Here is a 16,052-nt window from a genome sequence, read left to right on the forward strand (position 1 = left end):
TCTTCCTGAAAAGGGTAACACATGAATGTAACAACTAGCTTGAGTAAAGCAGTCTTGAAAGAGTGTGTCGATCTCTGACAGAAAATTGTCAATTTGCTTTATGTAGCATGCGCTGTCAAGCGGTGCACACAGATGCTGCTGTGTAACCAGCTCTGCTGCGTGGTTCTGGAAGTTTGCCAAACATGGCAGTGAAACGTTGAAGAGATGTTGCATTTTTCGTTTCAAAGCATTAACTGATCATATTGATCACAATTTTGTCCTTTCCTTACAGCTCTAGATGATTCAACATGTCGGTCAGATCGGTTAAAAATTCCAAATCCAGCTGCCACTGATGATTATTTAGTTGGCTATAATCTGCATGTTTACCTTCACGAAAAACCCCTCAATCTTGGGCAACAGCTCTCAAAATCTTCGCAAGAATTTCCTCCAACTGCGCCATCTCACGTCCGTATGCAACAACAACTCACGAGTGATTGCACTCAGCCTTCTCCAGATGTGCACGGAATAGCCATATTTGAAGAGATCTGAGATTCTGAGAGATTGAAGAGAACAGGCGATCTCTGTTGCCACATCCATTATCTGTTTCATGTTAAGCATTTGGCTCATAATGCTTGTTGGTGGATTATACAGAGGTAATTGAGGAAGTCTGAAAAATCTTCGTCCTCTTCGCAGTTGGGGATAAATCTATTTGAGTGGCCAACCATGGTAGGTGCACCATCCGTGGTGATGGACACCAACTTATAGACCAGGAGCTGGGTTTTCTCGATAGTCTTTAAAACATTGAAATGTCTTTTTTGGCGTGTGTTCTGTCATGGGAAGTACCGCTAACAGCTCTTTTGTAATCATGTCAGTAAACACTACTTGAATAAAAGTGCACAGTTGTGCTGAGTCACTCACATATGTAGACTTATCCAACTGCGGCGAAAAACACTCACAACCTGTGATGTATTTCCAAAGTTGTTTGGTCAAATTCTCAGCCATGGCTTCACTGCGCCGCGTGACTTGGCTTTTTGATAACTGGAGAGTTGTTATCGAAGCTAGCATTTCCGGTTTGTTTGTAAAGTCTTTGAACAATGAGTTGGCTGCTTCAACCAATGCTTCTTGTACCATCTTCCTATCTATATATAGAAAAAAAATATGAAAAGAGATCACTTGGGTCAAGATTATCTAGTGTTGTTTGGTGTTCGATAAGAAAAATAGTTCTTTTTACCATCCGTTGCTTTATGTCCCTTTGTGGCACCAAATCCTGCATTGTGTATTGGGTTATTTGTACTACTAGTTGACCAATATATCCATTTTAGTTTATCATTTGTTATTATTTATATTGTTTTATTTTATTGTTTATTACAAGCAGCAATGCACAAGTTAAATTGAACTGGTCAGACAATAAGGAAAACTTCAAGTCAAACACAATAGTAAAACTAGCCATAACCAATACATTAAAAGAGATACATGTAAATGTATCAATGTAATGTTTTTAGTTTTGTAGTTAATAATCCCCCGTTTTTCACAATTTTGTCAAGTATGTTATATAAAAACTTGATATCAGCAGTCCTAAGATGATCTTGTAAGAAAGGCCAACATCGCTGGAACATGATATCACTAATCTCCTAGAATTTTGAGAGATTGTACATTCAGCAAAAATTCTTTATATTGATACCTTTTAGTTTTTTTAAATTTTTAATGAGGTAAGCGGATCAAACAGTGGAGTATTCCAAAATGGGGCTATAAATGGTAAAAAAAGGATTCTTTTATGTCAAAGGTTTAGATTTTCTCAATGATCTATCTCATCATATGCAAAATTTCATTAGCATTTTTGCTATATTATCTATATGTTCATCAAATGACAGTATATTATCAATTGTAATACCCAGGTATTTGAAGAAGAGGACCGTTAATAAGTGGGTGCTCTGCATATAGTAACTATAATGTAGTTTCATGCAGTTTGATCTAACAACTGACATAGTTTCACATATTCTTGATGATTGGCAAATTCCATTTGCCAATTATAAGCCCATTTTACTAGCTTGTTCAGGTCTTGCTGTATACAATAGCAACACTGTCCTCAGGGCCCTCAACAGAATGAAACAATGAGTCATCCGCAAAAAGCTTCAGCCTTGAGTTTTCTACCACATCTGGCATGTGATTGATGTAAAAAAGGAACAAAAATGGGCCCAGCACTGACACCTGGGCACTCCTGATATTACCCTATGGAGGAGAGGTAAAGTGGCACCATTAACACTTACAAAATGCGATCATCCCGTGAGCTAATTGGAAATCCATTCTACTAGATGTGGACAGACCCCACTCTTAGATAATTTATAAACCAGTTTTTTTATGGGAGGCTACATAAAAGGCTTTGACAAAGTCTAATACAACCATATCAGTTTGAATCCTATCATCAAAATTGTTAATATACTCCAAAACCGTAAACGACAGCTGCGGCTCACACCCACATTGAGCCCTAAATCCTTACGGACAGTCATTGAGCCATTGTTCTCGTCAAGGTGCTCGTAAATATCATGCGCAAGAATGTGCTCAGTGACCTTTGAAAGAACAGCTATCGAAGATAAAGGTCAGCAATTTATTGCAAAAATCCATCTCTCACCTTTCTAAATCGGTACAACACCAGCCAATTTCCAATCATCAGGTACTTCACACGTTGTTATGGAATAGTTAATAATATTGGCTATAACCACACAAATGTAGGAGGCAAATCGCAACAAAGCTGGTGAGATACCATCAGGCTCAGTGCTCTTCATGGTATCAAGTGCCTGCAAGCGTTTCTTGACTATCTGTCGGATATTACAAGCAATCCAGTTTGAGTTGTTATCTGGCACATATTATTGTGGGGCATTATGTTGTCATCAGTCAACACTGATGTAAAGGCTTTTGCGAAACACTAGGACACGTCATTTGGTGTATCTCCAGGACTACTTGTCAATGTTTTTACGACACCATTGTGACCAGTTTTCCTGGATATGAATGCAAATAAAGACTTAAGGGCTACCAATGGTGAGCCGTTCACAAACATGACAGTTGATGAAATGATTGTAGTCATTGTCAACTTGTGTCTGGCACAATTTAGTCTGTGCTTTGAGAAGATTTCGGTTTGCATCAGTTGAATACGCACAGTATACTCAATAGTCAGTTTTACTTTTGTAGGACCCTTATGGTGTTTGCGATTGAAATAAAATGTGTGTGATCTACTTTAGTGCATCGATGAAATTCTCCCCCGACAAGCACACAAATATCGGGTTTAGCAAAACGTGTGATGCATGAATCAGCATGATGATTAAAACCACTTCTAAACAACATAAAATCATACAGGAACACTCATAGATGAGTTTTGGAGGATTTCCAGTTAGGTAAAAAAGATTGTGAGACACTGCCTGAAGGCTAAAATCATGTCAGATGATCATAAAATTGCTCCCAATGGTTTACCAGATGCCCTTTATAGGTTGAATTGCAACAAAATTTACATTACAGATATTTGGTATCAAAAGGTTCACCATGTCTTGCTTTGCTATGTTGTAGGCTCAAAATATGTAGAAATGTGATCACAAGCTCTTAAAAGCACAGTTAAAAAAAATGGCCATAGGTTGGAATCCCTTTATTTCGATGACGTACTCAACTTGACATGGTTATTGTTTTGACACATGATATTATCAGGTGAAATGAAAGGCCAATAAAAGGCTCAATATAACACCTCATATTACTAGCTTATGACAAACACTTCGGATTCTACTGGAAAGCTCTTATCAATTATAGATGCTCACTACTTTACAGTTTCGTTTCAGCATGGTCTAATCAATTAGTCATAATCTGATCATGTGACCCATATTTGCCGCCAAATTATGCGAACAAACTTTGCAGCATTTTTCAACCTTCACAGGTGACCAACAGGCTCCTCATGCTTATCAGAAGATAATATGCACTCCTTCGAGCTAAGGTTAAAAAATTAGGCTAATTTTTGAGGCCAGGTTTTGAGATATCAGTGCTCAAAGTGACAGCATTACAATAATAATGAAATAGACGCGTAAGGACAATAGACATGGTTTTATTCAATGTGTGAAGTTTATTTGTGATAATATTTCGATGAACGAGGTTGCATGAAAGTGTAAACAGAAGCACATCATGTTCAACTATGCCACATTTGAGCCGTTTTGACAGGGATTTCAACCTACAGCCGCTTTGGTGATGGCTGCGACTAACTGTTCGTTTTTTAGCTTTTAATAGCTTGTAATCACATTTCTACATATTGTGTACTTACAACACAGCATAGTAAGACATGGTGAACCTTTTGATATCAAATCACGGTGATGTGAATTTTGTTGCAAGTCAACTTTTAAGTAATATCCAAAAATATAATAAAACTATTTATGCTTATGGTTTATTTATATAGGTTTATTATATCTATGGTAATATCTCAACAAACCAGAAAAATGTGCGAAGGTCAAAATGTGTTAAAACTAGTTGAAAACACTGCTAATTGCTATTGCCAACTGCTAACAAGTTAATTGTTATTGTAGTGTTACACAACTTAGCCCTAAAACCCGAGAACTACTTTGCCAGATTGTTATTTCAAAAAGTGCCCAAATGATATAATTGTAGATCTAGGATAACAGAATAAGATGGACAAACTGCATCGGATTTCTTTACATATGTGTAAAAGTTTCCAGTGATTTTATTTCCAAGTTTAAATTATTTTCAAGCTAATACAGGTCGAAGTTTTATGCGAGCATGTGTGAATATGACTCTTGACAATTTTTAATAGATTTTACCAGGTGCATTTTTACGCAAAATGCATCTGGTAAGCCACTGGGAGCAATTTTATGACGATCTGGCAGGATTTTAGCCTTCACACAGTGTCACACTTTTTACTTTACTGACAAACTTCTAAAACTCATCTATGAGTGTTTTAGAATGATTTTATGTCATTTAGAAGTATTTTCAATCATCACGCTGATTCACGCATCACGCGTTTTACTAAACCTGCACAAATACCAAATTTGAGCATCCGTACTACACTAAATTTCTGTATAACATTAGTTGGTATTAATCACCAAGTTTAAAAAATTTTGACACACATAGTAGCAATCAAAATCTTTATTTAAAAGAGCCGCTTGTTAATAAATAACATATGTAACTTATAATCGGTAGCTTCGCCATAAACTAAGCAATTTGCTCTATTACAAAGAGCTGACAGAACACGCCTAGATTCCGCCTAAAATCTGTATAACTCAAAGGTGACTACAATACGAGGGCAAGAATAGGCGCCTCTGCTGATGACGGTAGAAGCGCAACTAATATTAGTGATCCCGTTTATCTGCTTAGCTGAATATTATTTTTCAAAAGTAAAACCTATGGCAAGTATTGTTTTTGTTAAAAATTATTATTTTAACTAAAATAAATAATTGTATGTACATAAGTTTACTAGCAAAATAATTTGTTTTGGGCAAATGAATCAATGAATTTACTTTGAGATTAAAAATAAAAACTGCCTGTAACTTAGCAACTTCACTCAATCAAGATGGCGAAATTCGTGATCGCGGGTAAGACACCTACCGTATTTTATTTTTGCTACTAGTAGTATTTTTTGACGATTATAAATCAAAAAATTATAAACATTATGTTTTTAAGCGTTGTTTGCTTAATTTAATTATAATAAAGATTACGTATATGGTAATAAAATTAATGTGCCCAAAAATGATGCGCAATCTAGTAGTGACTCTCAAATGAATCTGGCAGGGAGTAGTAGGCTAACATAGCTTTAAATGGCTACGGAACACTTTGTTTGTTTTATATATAGTCTAATTTAAAGTTTGCTTCAAGTGTATCATTTTTATATTATTCAACAACTCCACGTAATTACATGCTTTCGAAAAACCCTCGGACATCTCTTTTTCCAAATATTGTCAACATTTAGCACAATGTAAATAAGCAAGAAAACATATAATTTATTGCATAAAAATTTAATTTGCTATATCTGCAAAAATAAAAATGACAGTACTGCTTGGCTAGAAGCAATGATATACAGCCCCTGATATACAGGGCTGTATATCATTGCTAGAAGGAAGTCGTGTGTCCTGGCAGCTTAATTTATCTGAGGAATATTAAAGGCTAACAATTTTCCTGACACCATTTGACAGATTCTGTTTTAATTGTCGTTTGGTCGTTTGGCATTTCCAGTGTACCATAATTTTTTTCATGAGCCATGACTAAGCTACTCTGCAACATTGACCATGTTATTTGCCATATGGATGATACCTTATTTCATGGGAAGGACAGAGAGAGCCACAAGAAAACTTTTCAGCTGGTTCTGAGCAGACTAGAGCAGGTGTTCTCACTCTGAATAAGTCTAAATGTCAGACTGGGAAGGCTACAGCTAAGTGTTTAGGATGCATAGTTGATGAGAATGGTGTAAAGCCAAACCCTACTAAGATGAAGGCCATTCAGAATTTCTCAGCACCTACCAACAGGACTGAGCTCAAACGCATCAGTGGTATGCTTAACCAGTTAGCTAGGTTTGTGCTCAACTTAGCAACACAGTACACACACATGAGGGAGTTGCTAATGGAAACTGAAGAGTGGCATTGGAAACCAAATCGAGATCAAGTTTTAATTTAATTCAAGAAAATGCTTGTTTCTATCACTGGTATGGGTCTCTATGACAGCCGTCATGAGACTATAGTTATGGCAGATGCTAGTCAAAGTGGTCTAGAGGCTACCATGTTCCAAACACAGTCTGATAGCACAAGGAGGCCTGTCTATTATGTATCAAAGTCTATGATTGATCCAGTACAAAACTACGCTGTTATTGAGAAGGAGGCACTTTCCATGGCTTGAACATGTGACAAGCTGAACCAATATCTTAGAGGTATCCAGTGCACAATCGAAACAGATCACAAGTCACTTGTCAGACTGATAAACGTCAAGCAGCTAGATCAAGTTTCTGCTAGAATCCTTAGATTGAGGCTTAGACTAATGAGGTATGCTCCCAGCACTACATTATGTCAAAGATAGCAAGAATCATCTAGCCGACACCTTGTCTAGGGCATCAATTGACAGTTCTTCTAAAATTGACACTATTAGCACAAAAGATTGAAAGCAACGCTGCAACTATTTTCATTACAGAAGACCCTAATATAGCAGAGTATGAAGCAGCTCAACTTCAGATCCTATATGCGTAGAAGTGCTAGGTTATTAGAAGAAAGATTGACTTGCTTATAAGAATGATGCCTACACAGCCATTCATTCTTACTGGGACCAAAAAGATTACTTCACAGAAATAGGAGGGCTTCTACTTTTTAACCAGAAGATTGTAGTACCAGGGAGCTTACGAATTGCCACATTACAATGGATTCATGAAGCCCACCAAAGTGCCTTGCTTGTGCCAGGAGATCTGTTTGGTGGCCATTTATGAGCACCAATATTGAGGAATTGATCAGGAGCTGTAGAGCATGCAAGATCCATTCTCCAGCACCAGTGGAACCCTTGAACCTATCTAGACTTTTCAGTAAAGCTTGGTCTAGGGTAAGAGTAGGCATCTGCAAGTTCCAATAACTAGATTACCTGCTAGTCGTAGACTACTACAACAGATATATTGAGGTTAGGAGGTTAGAATTTATAGAATCTAAAACCACAATTGATAAGCTGAAATCCATCTTCTCAACTTATAAAATACCAGAACTGGTCATATCAGACAATGGCCCACAGTTTGGCTTCGAGGAGTTTGATGGGTTCACTAGAGATTACGCATTTCAACATGTAATGAGCTTGCCCAAATATCCCAAATCAAATGGAGTGACAGAGAGAGCTGATGGAACAGTTAAACGTCTGTAGCAGAAGTCCTTAAACACATACCTAAATTTAATGATTTATAGGACCACTCTTTTTGACAATGAACTCTCACCTTCAGAATGGTTAATGGGCAGACTAATAAGGATGATGACATTGCTTACTGTTCCAGACCAATTATCTCTTCAGAAGATTCTAGATACTCTACCAACTAAAGAAAAAGACAGTAACCAGAAATCTGAGGAGTACTACAATCAAGGTCATAAAGCGCACCAGTTGCCTGAACTAGTACCACGTGACCCAGTTTACGTACGAGACATGAAAAAGGAGGGTATAGTAATCCAGAAAACTTCTACCCAATCATACCATGTCCAGACAGACACCAGGCCCATAAGACGTGATAGAAGGGCTCTCATCAACAAGCCGGAGGAGGACCCCGTGGCCTCCATGGCAAAGGTTTCTTCGCCAGTTGCTTAGGATAGAGAGAGAGTATGAGTTTGCCTCTAACTCTTCTAGTCAGTCCAAGAGTAATGCAGGCACCCAGAGGGAAGACCACAGAGGGCACGAGTTTGCCTTAAACTCATCCAGCCAGCTCCTCTACTCTGAGTAGGTTGGTTGCTCCAACTAGGGAGTGAAAGGTACTCAAAAAGTTTGAAGATTATGAGATGAACCAAAAAGAATTACTGCACACCCTACGCCTACGTTAGCTGATGTAATCGGACAACCCATTTTGAGCATTAACTTGTATTTTTCATTTGCTACGAACTCTAACAATACTTTTCGCCACCAGATTTGAATGTCTACAGTTTAGAAAGGGGAGTGTGATATGATCGACCTTGAACTTAGTTCATCCTTTGTCAGCCAATATTGTATCTACCAAAATCCATGTCTCTTTAATATATTATAGTCTACACTTATGCTTTCATGAGACATCAATATGTCTGCGATTATGTGGAAATCTTGGCGCTAAATAAAAAATATGTTTTTCCTACACAGGATAAGTTAATATAAAACTTCTAGTAACGTCACATGGTGGCAGCAATACTGAGTACTTAATTATTAATATTAACTTGGAGTTCTTTTGTTCATGAATGAGTTTTGAAAATTTTGGTGTTGACCAGTAAACTTTTCATGTCACAGGGTTGTCTGAAAAAGTCATTAGACTCAAATCGTCGTTATTATTATCGTGCTAGTACTCAGCACCTTTTTGGGAAAGTACAGTATTAAATTTGCAATCCTAGATGCCAAGTTTTATTCTAATTTAAGTCATAGCAGGTTGTCATGTAATTTTATGTAATATCCGTGCAGGACATTACTCCCATGAACGCGAAAATATTTAGTTGTTACAGACTTGATAAAATGTTCCTGGTTATGTTAATAAAAATCTTTTGTACCTGCAAACTAAATTTTCAGCCTATCTATTGACTGGGTAATTCTAAAAATTGCTTTCAGCCCCTCATCAATTAGCCACACTAACTAAAGAATGACAAAGTTGGACAGTCTGTCGTGTGCATAGTATAACAATGTTCAACCTATCAATGCTTCCATATTGTAGACCAATAGTTGAATGTTGCACCTCGTAACTCCATATGACTAAACATTTTGTATTATTTTAATACACAAATAAGAAGCGAGTTCACCAAAACAGCAGTAAAGGTTTTCTCATGTCCTCCAACTTATGCTTATAAAGTAATTTTCACTTTTGTCAGAGACTGTCTGACAATTCAACTCAGCAGTTCCAAGGAAGACTGAGTTTTTAGCTATAGTCTATTTTGAAACTAGAAAATGATAATCTCATTGGTTTTTGCCTAAAGCGCTAAAAATATTTCTGCTAATCAAGTTTATGCACACCTTATCTCTACCATTGTTTTCCTTTCTGTTTTCATTTAGAACAATGTAATGCATTATTTAGGAAAAGCTGACTGTCCATATTATGCCAAAGTGGAGCTTCTAGCAGACCAATTGGTAAACTCTGTAGGCTCCTTCAGAGTTCACAAAATAGTGAAGACACCCAAAGAATGGGAGGTAAGACGAGTCAGTTAGTTATTGTTTCAACACTTTCTTTAGTGCCAACAAGCAAATATAGTTCGATACAACAAAAAAACGATCACTAAACAAAATTACAGTTTGTGAGGGAAGCAAAGATAGCAACTTAATAGTAAATAATAACTAGGTTATCGATAAGATTCGTGTATTATTCAAGCTCTACACGATTATGTAGTTGTTTGGCAAAAAGGTGAAAGCTGTTCATAAACTGAATATTTTGGTACATTCTATATAAAAGCTACCACTGTCATACCCCTACCAACATATTCTGATGGTTTCCACAAACATTTGGGTCGGAAATTGATGGTATTTCCACAGTGGAAGCTGCATGCCCTGCTTGAGTCAGATCAATAGTCTTCAGTTGCTGATGAAACTGGACTCGTTGGCCTTGAACTTAACCAGAATTTTTATTCAGTAGTTTTGTTGGTTTGTCTCCAAAAAATAACTATTTACTAAACCTGATGTTCAGTTGATTTTTGCATCAATCTGCAAGGTCTACCCAAAAGTAGTTGTCTCTGTGTGGCCATAAATATAAAATACAAATGCTATGGCAATGTTATGGCAATGTGTAATTTAGGGTTTTCTCAGATCGTTTTGCTAGCAAACACTTCGTAAACAATCAAAAACAAATGGACTTAAACTAGACGTAGTTTGTAGATGACTAAAAACTAAAAGTGACCTTGAACTGTAGCAAAAAATCGAAAGTCAGACCTACAAAAGATACCCATAATCTTGAAATATCACTATTGTCTAGCGGCTAGCCTAAGAACCGAACTCACGAGAACCTGCTAGAGGAGGTTAGCGAACAAAGCGCAGATTATAATTGTGGACCTGTTCAATCATGGGATAAGATAACTACTGTGCCGTCTCGGTCTATTCTTTATACCAGATCTCGGCAAGATGAGATCGTGTCTCGACTAAAGCATTCTCAAAAATGCGAGACAAGAGCTCCTCTCAGACATCACTAGCATGTATAACCTTAAATGCAGTCTGAATATTTAGCAACAATGTATTAGATCTATTGTTTCATTGTTGGATCTATTGTTTCATTGTTGGATCTATTGTTTCATTGTTGGACTTGAAGTCATTGTTAATGGTCAGCCATTTCTAATGCATCTTTCAAAACTTGCAGAGTTGGCTACAAGAAGAGTGTGAGAAGCGAAAATTTTTATACCAAAAATCTCCAATAGTATGGAGAGAGCTGGTAGACAGAGGAGGAAAAGGGATTCTTGTGGGCGGAGTCAATGAGTTTCAAGAATATGCATTAGAATACTATGGGGTCAAATCTTCCTTGCTGACCTCAGATGTTACCAAGGTACAAATACTCTGTAATTACCAGCACGTTGCATCTCTGGGGTTAAAGGAAGTGTGAGATGAAGATTTTAATAACTTTATATAATAATAACTTCTTCATGCTCGGATTTACGCTAGAACTAAACATCGATTTACCTCTCGTGGTCTGCTCAACAGATGATTGGCTGTTGATTTACCTCTCGTGGTCTGCCCAACAGATGATTGGCTGTTGATTTACCTCTCCTGGTCTGCCCAACAGATGATTGGCTGTTAAATTGCTCATTACTTCACATAGACTCTTTTCATATTTTTACTGCAGCTGAAAATTGAGGATTTGTCTTGATTTTATAATAGCTTTAGAAGAGATATTTATTCAGGTTGCATTTGAGAAGGTTTGGGTATTGTGTACAAGTTCAATGTCTGTAGATTGCAGTGGAGAACATGGCTACAAAGATAGAAATTAACAAGGAACTTCAACAGTATGACAGCCTAAGCAAACCGATGAACATTTGTATCACAAATGCAGGCTCACCTATCTCCTATCATATGCTCAATGCCATCGCGTCCGGAGAGGTCTTTGGCAGTGACACTGAACTCACTGTCAACCTTTTGGGTTCAGAGGAAGACATTGACTCATTAAAAGGTGTGTCTATGGAAGCCATGGATTTAGCAAGAAATCTACTTCGGCGATTTAACGTCTTCTCAAATCCCGAAGAAGCGTTAAGAGACTGTGAGGCAGTGATTGTGCTTGACCAGTTAATTCGACAGGAAGAGGAAGCAGAGGATTCATGGCTAAAGCGTAATGCTGAAATGTTTGTTCAGCGTATCAAAGATATCGATCGAGTATGCAAGCCAACGGCAAAGGTTCTTCTGGCTGGAGGAGGTCCAACTAACACATCTCTTTACCTAATGCTTGAGTGCGTGAAAAATATCGACAAACGAAACATAGTCATTATGCCGAGTTTGATAGAAAATCAGGCTAAAGCCATTCTCGCTCGCAAGCTAAAAGTAAAAACAAGCGATGTGGTTGATGTCATAATTTGGGGCGACAATGAAAAGTACTTTTGTGACACGACACAAGCCCGAGTTCACAACCATGATGGACCTATCTGGGGCCCTCCTAGCTACTCTCGGCTTGCCAACATTTTGGTAAGTTGCCAAAAGGTTATATTCATTATGAGCGCAGCAGAAAGAGTGTGCCTTCAAGCAAATAATTCACATCGGACTAAAATTAAACTACTACTATCTAAATTCCCGCTTCAACCATCCTAACAGCTAAATATAAAAGGTCTGCTCAACATGATAAACTTATAGATAGATTTGTATTTTAAGCATAGTGTGCATGAAGGGGGCCCTCCTCGGCCTACCCGCTGCATCAAATTCTTTTTCTACGCTTTTTTATGAAGTGGGTTTGTCGTCTAATCCATGCCTGATAGACTGCCAATATAGCCCAAGTTCCTACAATTTTCACAGTTGCACACACAATGTGACCTTCTGCAAGAAGTTATATACAATGTAACTTCATGCAGAAGGTTAACCTTCTGCATAGCTGGTTAATAGTATATACTAGGTAATAACCAGCTTCTAGTAGGGAAAACCATGAGCAATAGTTTTAGTTAGTATATACAGTGTAAACTGTTATATACTCACTTACGGTTATTTAATAGTAATTGGACCCCATTTTATATGTTCGTTGTCTGTTAATCTAGCCAGTGCAGCCAAGAAACTTGAACAAATGTAGTTGTGAACTTTGTTCTTCATTTAGATACATGAGGAGCAATGGCTAACCAAGGATTTCCCAGAATCCTTGCTCACCAGATATGAAGAACAGAAAGTGAAAATGGGACACATCCCAGCCTTTGCCCACGCTGCCGCTGTGAACACTCTTATTAAGCATTGGTGGTTTGGCTCTCCTTCTGACCAGATTATCAGTCTCGGAGTTGTCTCGGAAGGTAGCCAGCATCTTCTCTTTTTCTTTCACTCCTGCTGATGAAACTTGCGAAAGTATTTACATTTATTAGTTTTTATTTTACCAATTTAATTTCTCGTCATTCAGCGTTTGCCCTTGACACTGTATAATGAAGGCCCCATTCAGCGTTTGCCCTTGACACTGTATAATGAAGGCCCCATTCAGCGTTTGCCCTTGACACTGTATAATGAAGGCCCCATTCAGCGTTTGCCCTTGACACTGTATAATGAAGGCCCCATTCAGCGTTTGCCCTTGACACTGTATAATGAAGGCCCCATTCAGCGTTTGCCCTTGACACGGTATAATGAAGGCCCCATTTCGAACCAACAAGAAAAACTTGGTGTCGTCTGTTTGTTATGTAAAATATATTTTAGACAAACTCTTTTTGTAACTACAGCGATGAAAACTGAAGCTATCGCTGAGTTTGAGTTACTATCTATTGAGTTTAGCTACCAAACAATAAATTCGTAATGTTTGATTCTTTGATTTCCAGAGAGAGCAAAAAGCAAAAATCAATTTTTTTTAGGATGGTATGATGTTCCTGAAGGACTGGTGTTCAGCTTTCCTGTCAGAATTGGACCGGAAGGGCAGTACGCGATAGTTCACGATTTAAATATTCCTGAGACTTCAAAACAAGGCATCAAGCAATGCGTTGATGTAAGGAGATGGCTATAATATAACAGTTCAGTTTCTCCTAGACTCTCAATATTGTTGTCTGTATTATGGGGCATATTTGCAAGTGTGCATATGCAATGTTACACTGACCAATATATCGGTTGAGCTGTAGCTGTATGGCACCACATGAAAGATAGCTGACCAATAAGAACAAAATTATAAAATTATTTATTGGAAATGATGGCATACTCTGGAATCTAATCTAAGATACATGTCATATTTTTTTTGATTAATATGTCAAGATCATCATGCATTCCAATGAATTTGAACAGTAAAAACAAAGCCAAAACCCTTATTTTAAAGTTACTAGACTTAAAACAAAAACATTTTTTACGTAGCGTAATGTTATATAGCGCACCTAAAATTGACAGGCAAAAAAATTTAGTTTCATCTTACATATGTGATGCTTCAGCTATGACCACAACTACAAGTTCTATTAGATTTCAATACTGACCTCTGTGTTAATGTTATTCATCACTAGTGAAAAGGAGTAAGTGAACTTTTGCTGGTATTTACGTATATCCATCTGCATAGTACTTGATGGAGCAACGATACCAACTGTTTCCTGATCAGAGACCTCCACCACCACCAGAGCCTGTCAAGCCAGAAGAGGTTACTGATTCTCCACATCCCCCCACTATGACTCCCATACGAGAGGAAACCGACATTGAACTGAGACCCTCTGGAGGTAACCTTGGATACATTTGTGTTACTACATTTGTCCACGACAATCCTTGCAGCAAATGTTTACTGCAATATAGCGATAACATGTATGTCTATTAATTTATGTATTTATGTTTGCAGTGAAAAAACCTAACTAAGGTAGGCTCATCCCACGCCTTCCCTTCCCAATATAGTTTTAATCTATTATATACCACCTTCTCCGCTTTACTTGCAATAATTTCCTGTCGATACCATCACCATTTCTACCCAAATCTGTTGATGTAATTGCTTCATAGTCAAAAACAAAACATTATAATTAGGCCTATGGTTTATGAACGTGTTACAAATGTGCTTCACCCCATTGATTTCACTCTTTACTCAATCTGTTGTTTATGCTTTGCCTCAGCGATTGTACTTAGCGTCTCGCGTTTTTCCATTATTTTATCTCTATATTTATATAGATATATCTATATCACAAGAGCACACAAAATTTAGGTCATGGTGATGTTTTAAATTGCTTAGTCATCAGAGCATCCATCAATAGTAGTCTGTCAGCATGACAACTGACTAATCAAGCGTCAGTTCTGAATACTGTGACTGTTGCCAGGTTACCATGGTGATTTTGTAAAGGTAGAGTTTGAAAGGTTAAATTTGTGTGCTAACAATAACTAGTAAACTTTCAAACTGGGTAAACATAATAATTTGGGACTGACATGGGTTAAGCATTATTTGCTTCTTCTACTAAAATGTGTCCTAACACTTCTTATAATTGAATTATCAAAAACAGTCTTTGTTAACACAAAAAAAAACAATTTTCATATTTCAAAATGTAAAATATAAATAACTACACCACTCCTTCAATATTCTGCAACTCATTGAGAAATGGGTTAGACGCCTTGATGTTAGTTCTGGAAACTGCGGTACCTCATGCAATCTCACACGGGTAAATGGCAAAGACTGCCCTAAAATATCTAACATTCTATCAACTTGTATGGCGATGATATCATCAAACTCGGTAGCGACAGAGTTTGTCAATGGTCTGACCTTTCATGAATATAAATTGAATTAGCAGATAAAAACTGTCAGAAGCAAAATTGAAGTATTTTTTTCATGTTAAGGTGAGTGAAGCTTTAAATGAATGTAAAAATGATGATTTTCAGAAGAAATTGAGACAGAGACAACTCCTACACACACTGACACTGATGCACTTCGTACAACATCAGCAGAAGCAGGTTTAGCCAAAATACAAGAAGATACAGAGCCACCCGAAGATACTACAGTTGTAGTGGATAACGAAGGAGAACAGGCTACAGAGGAAGCAACAGAGCGAGCTGCTGATGCAGGTGTAGCAGCAGATCAATAAGTCAATAATATTTTGGGTCGGAAATGACATTTCTTTCTTTATATTTTTTTGCAGATAGCTGAACAACATTATAAAATATAATAATTTAACAAAATATATTGTTTTCCTAAACAATCATTTTTATATTATTGATGTCATTGTTTTGGCCGAGTTCCTTACAGCCAAAGTAAAACTCAACATTTTAATTTGACGTCCATAATCTTGAGAAGGCAACTCTTAATCAGACATCCATTTATCAGATTT

The 16,052-nt window shown here is 37.3% G+C and overlaps 1 protein-coding gene across 1 annotated transcript; it reads left to right on the forward strand.

Moving 5' to 3' along the window:
- Nucleotides 1-5,527: 5,527 nt before the first annotated feature.
- On the forward strand, nucleotides 5,528-15,812 carry LOC137391769 (putative malate dehydrogenase 1B). The gene is made up of 8 exons (XM_068078301.1): nucleotides 5,528-5,555; nucleotides 9,713-9,825; nucleotides 10,979-11,161; nucleotides 11,566-12,288; nucleotides 12,905-13,091; nucleotides 13,635-13,765; nucleotides 14,318-14,471; nucleotides 15,607-15,812. Exons 1-8 carry the CDS (start codon nucleotides 5,534-5,536, stop codon nucleotides 15,807-15,809), a joined length of 1,716 nt encoding a protein of 571 aa, XP_067934402.1. The 5' UTR covers nucleotides 5,528-5,533; the 3' UTR covers nucleotides 15,810-15,812.
- The last annotated feature ends 240 nt before the right edge of the window (nucleotides 15,813-16,052 follow it).

Source organism: Watersipora subatra, chromosome 3, assembly GCF_963576615.1.
Source record: "Watersipora subatra chromosome 3, tzWatSuba1.1, whole genome shotgun sequence".
NCBI lineage: Eukaryota > Metazoa > Bryozoa > Gymnolaemata > Cheilostomatida > Watersiporidae > Watersipora > Watersipora subatra.

What these genes read in the sequence shown, in the direction of transcription:
- LOC137391769 (XM_068078301.1), top strand. Translation starts at nt 5,534, where the DNA reads ATGGCGAAATTCGTGATCGCGG. An exon ending in GGCGAAATTCGTGATCGCGG is followed by an intron (nt 5,556 to 9,712) that starts GTAAGACACCTA and finishes TGCATTATTTAG; the next exon opens with GAAAAGCTGACTGTCCATAT. An exon ending in GCATCAAGCAATGCGTTGAT is followed by an intron (nt 13,766 to 14,317) that starts GTAAGGAGATGG and finishes CCATCTGCATAG; the next exon opens with TACTTGATGGAGCAACGATA.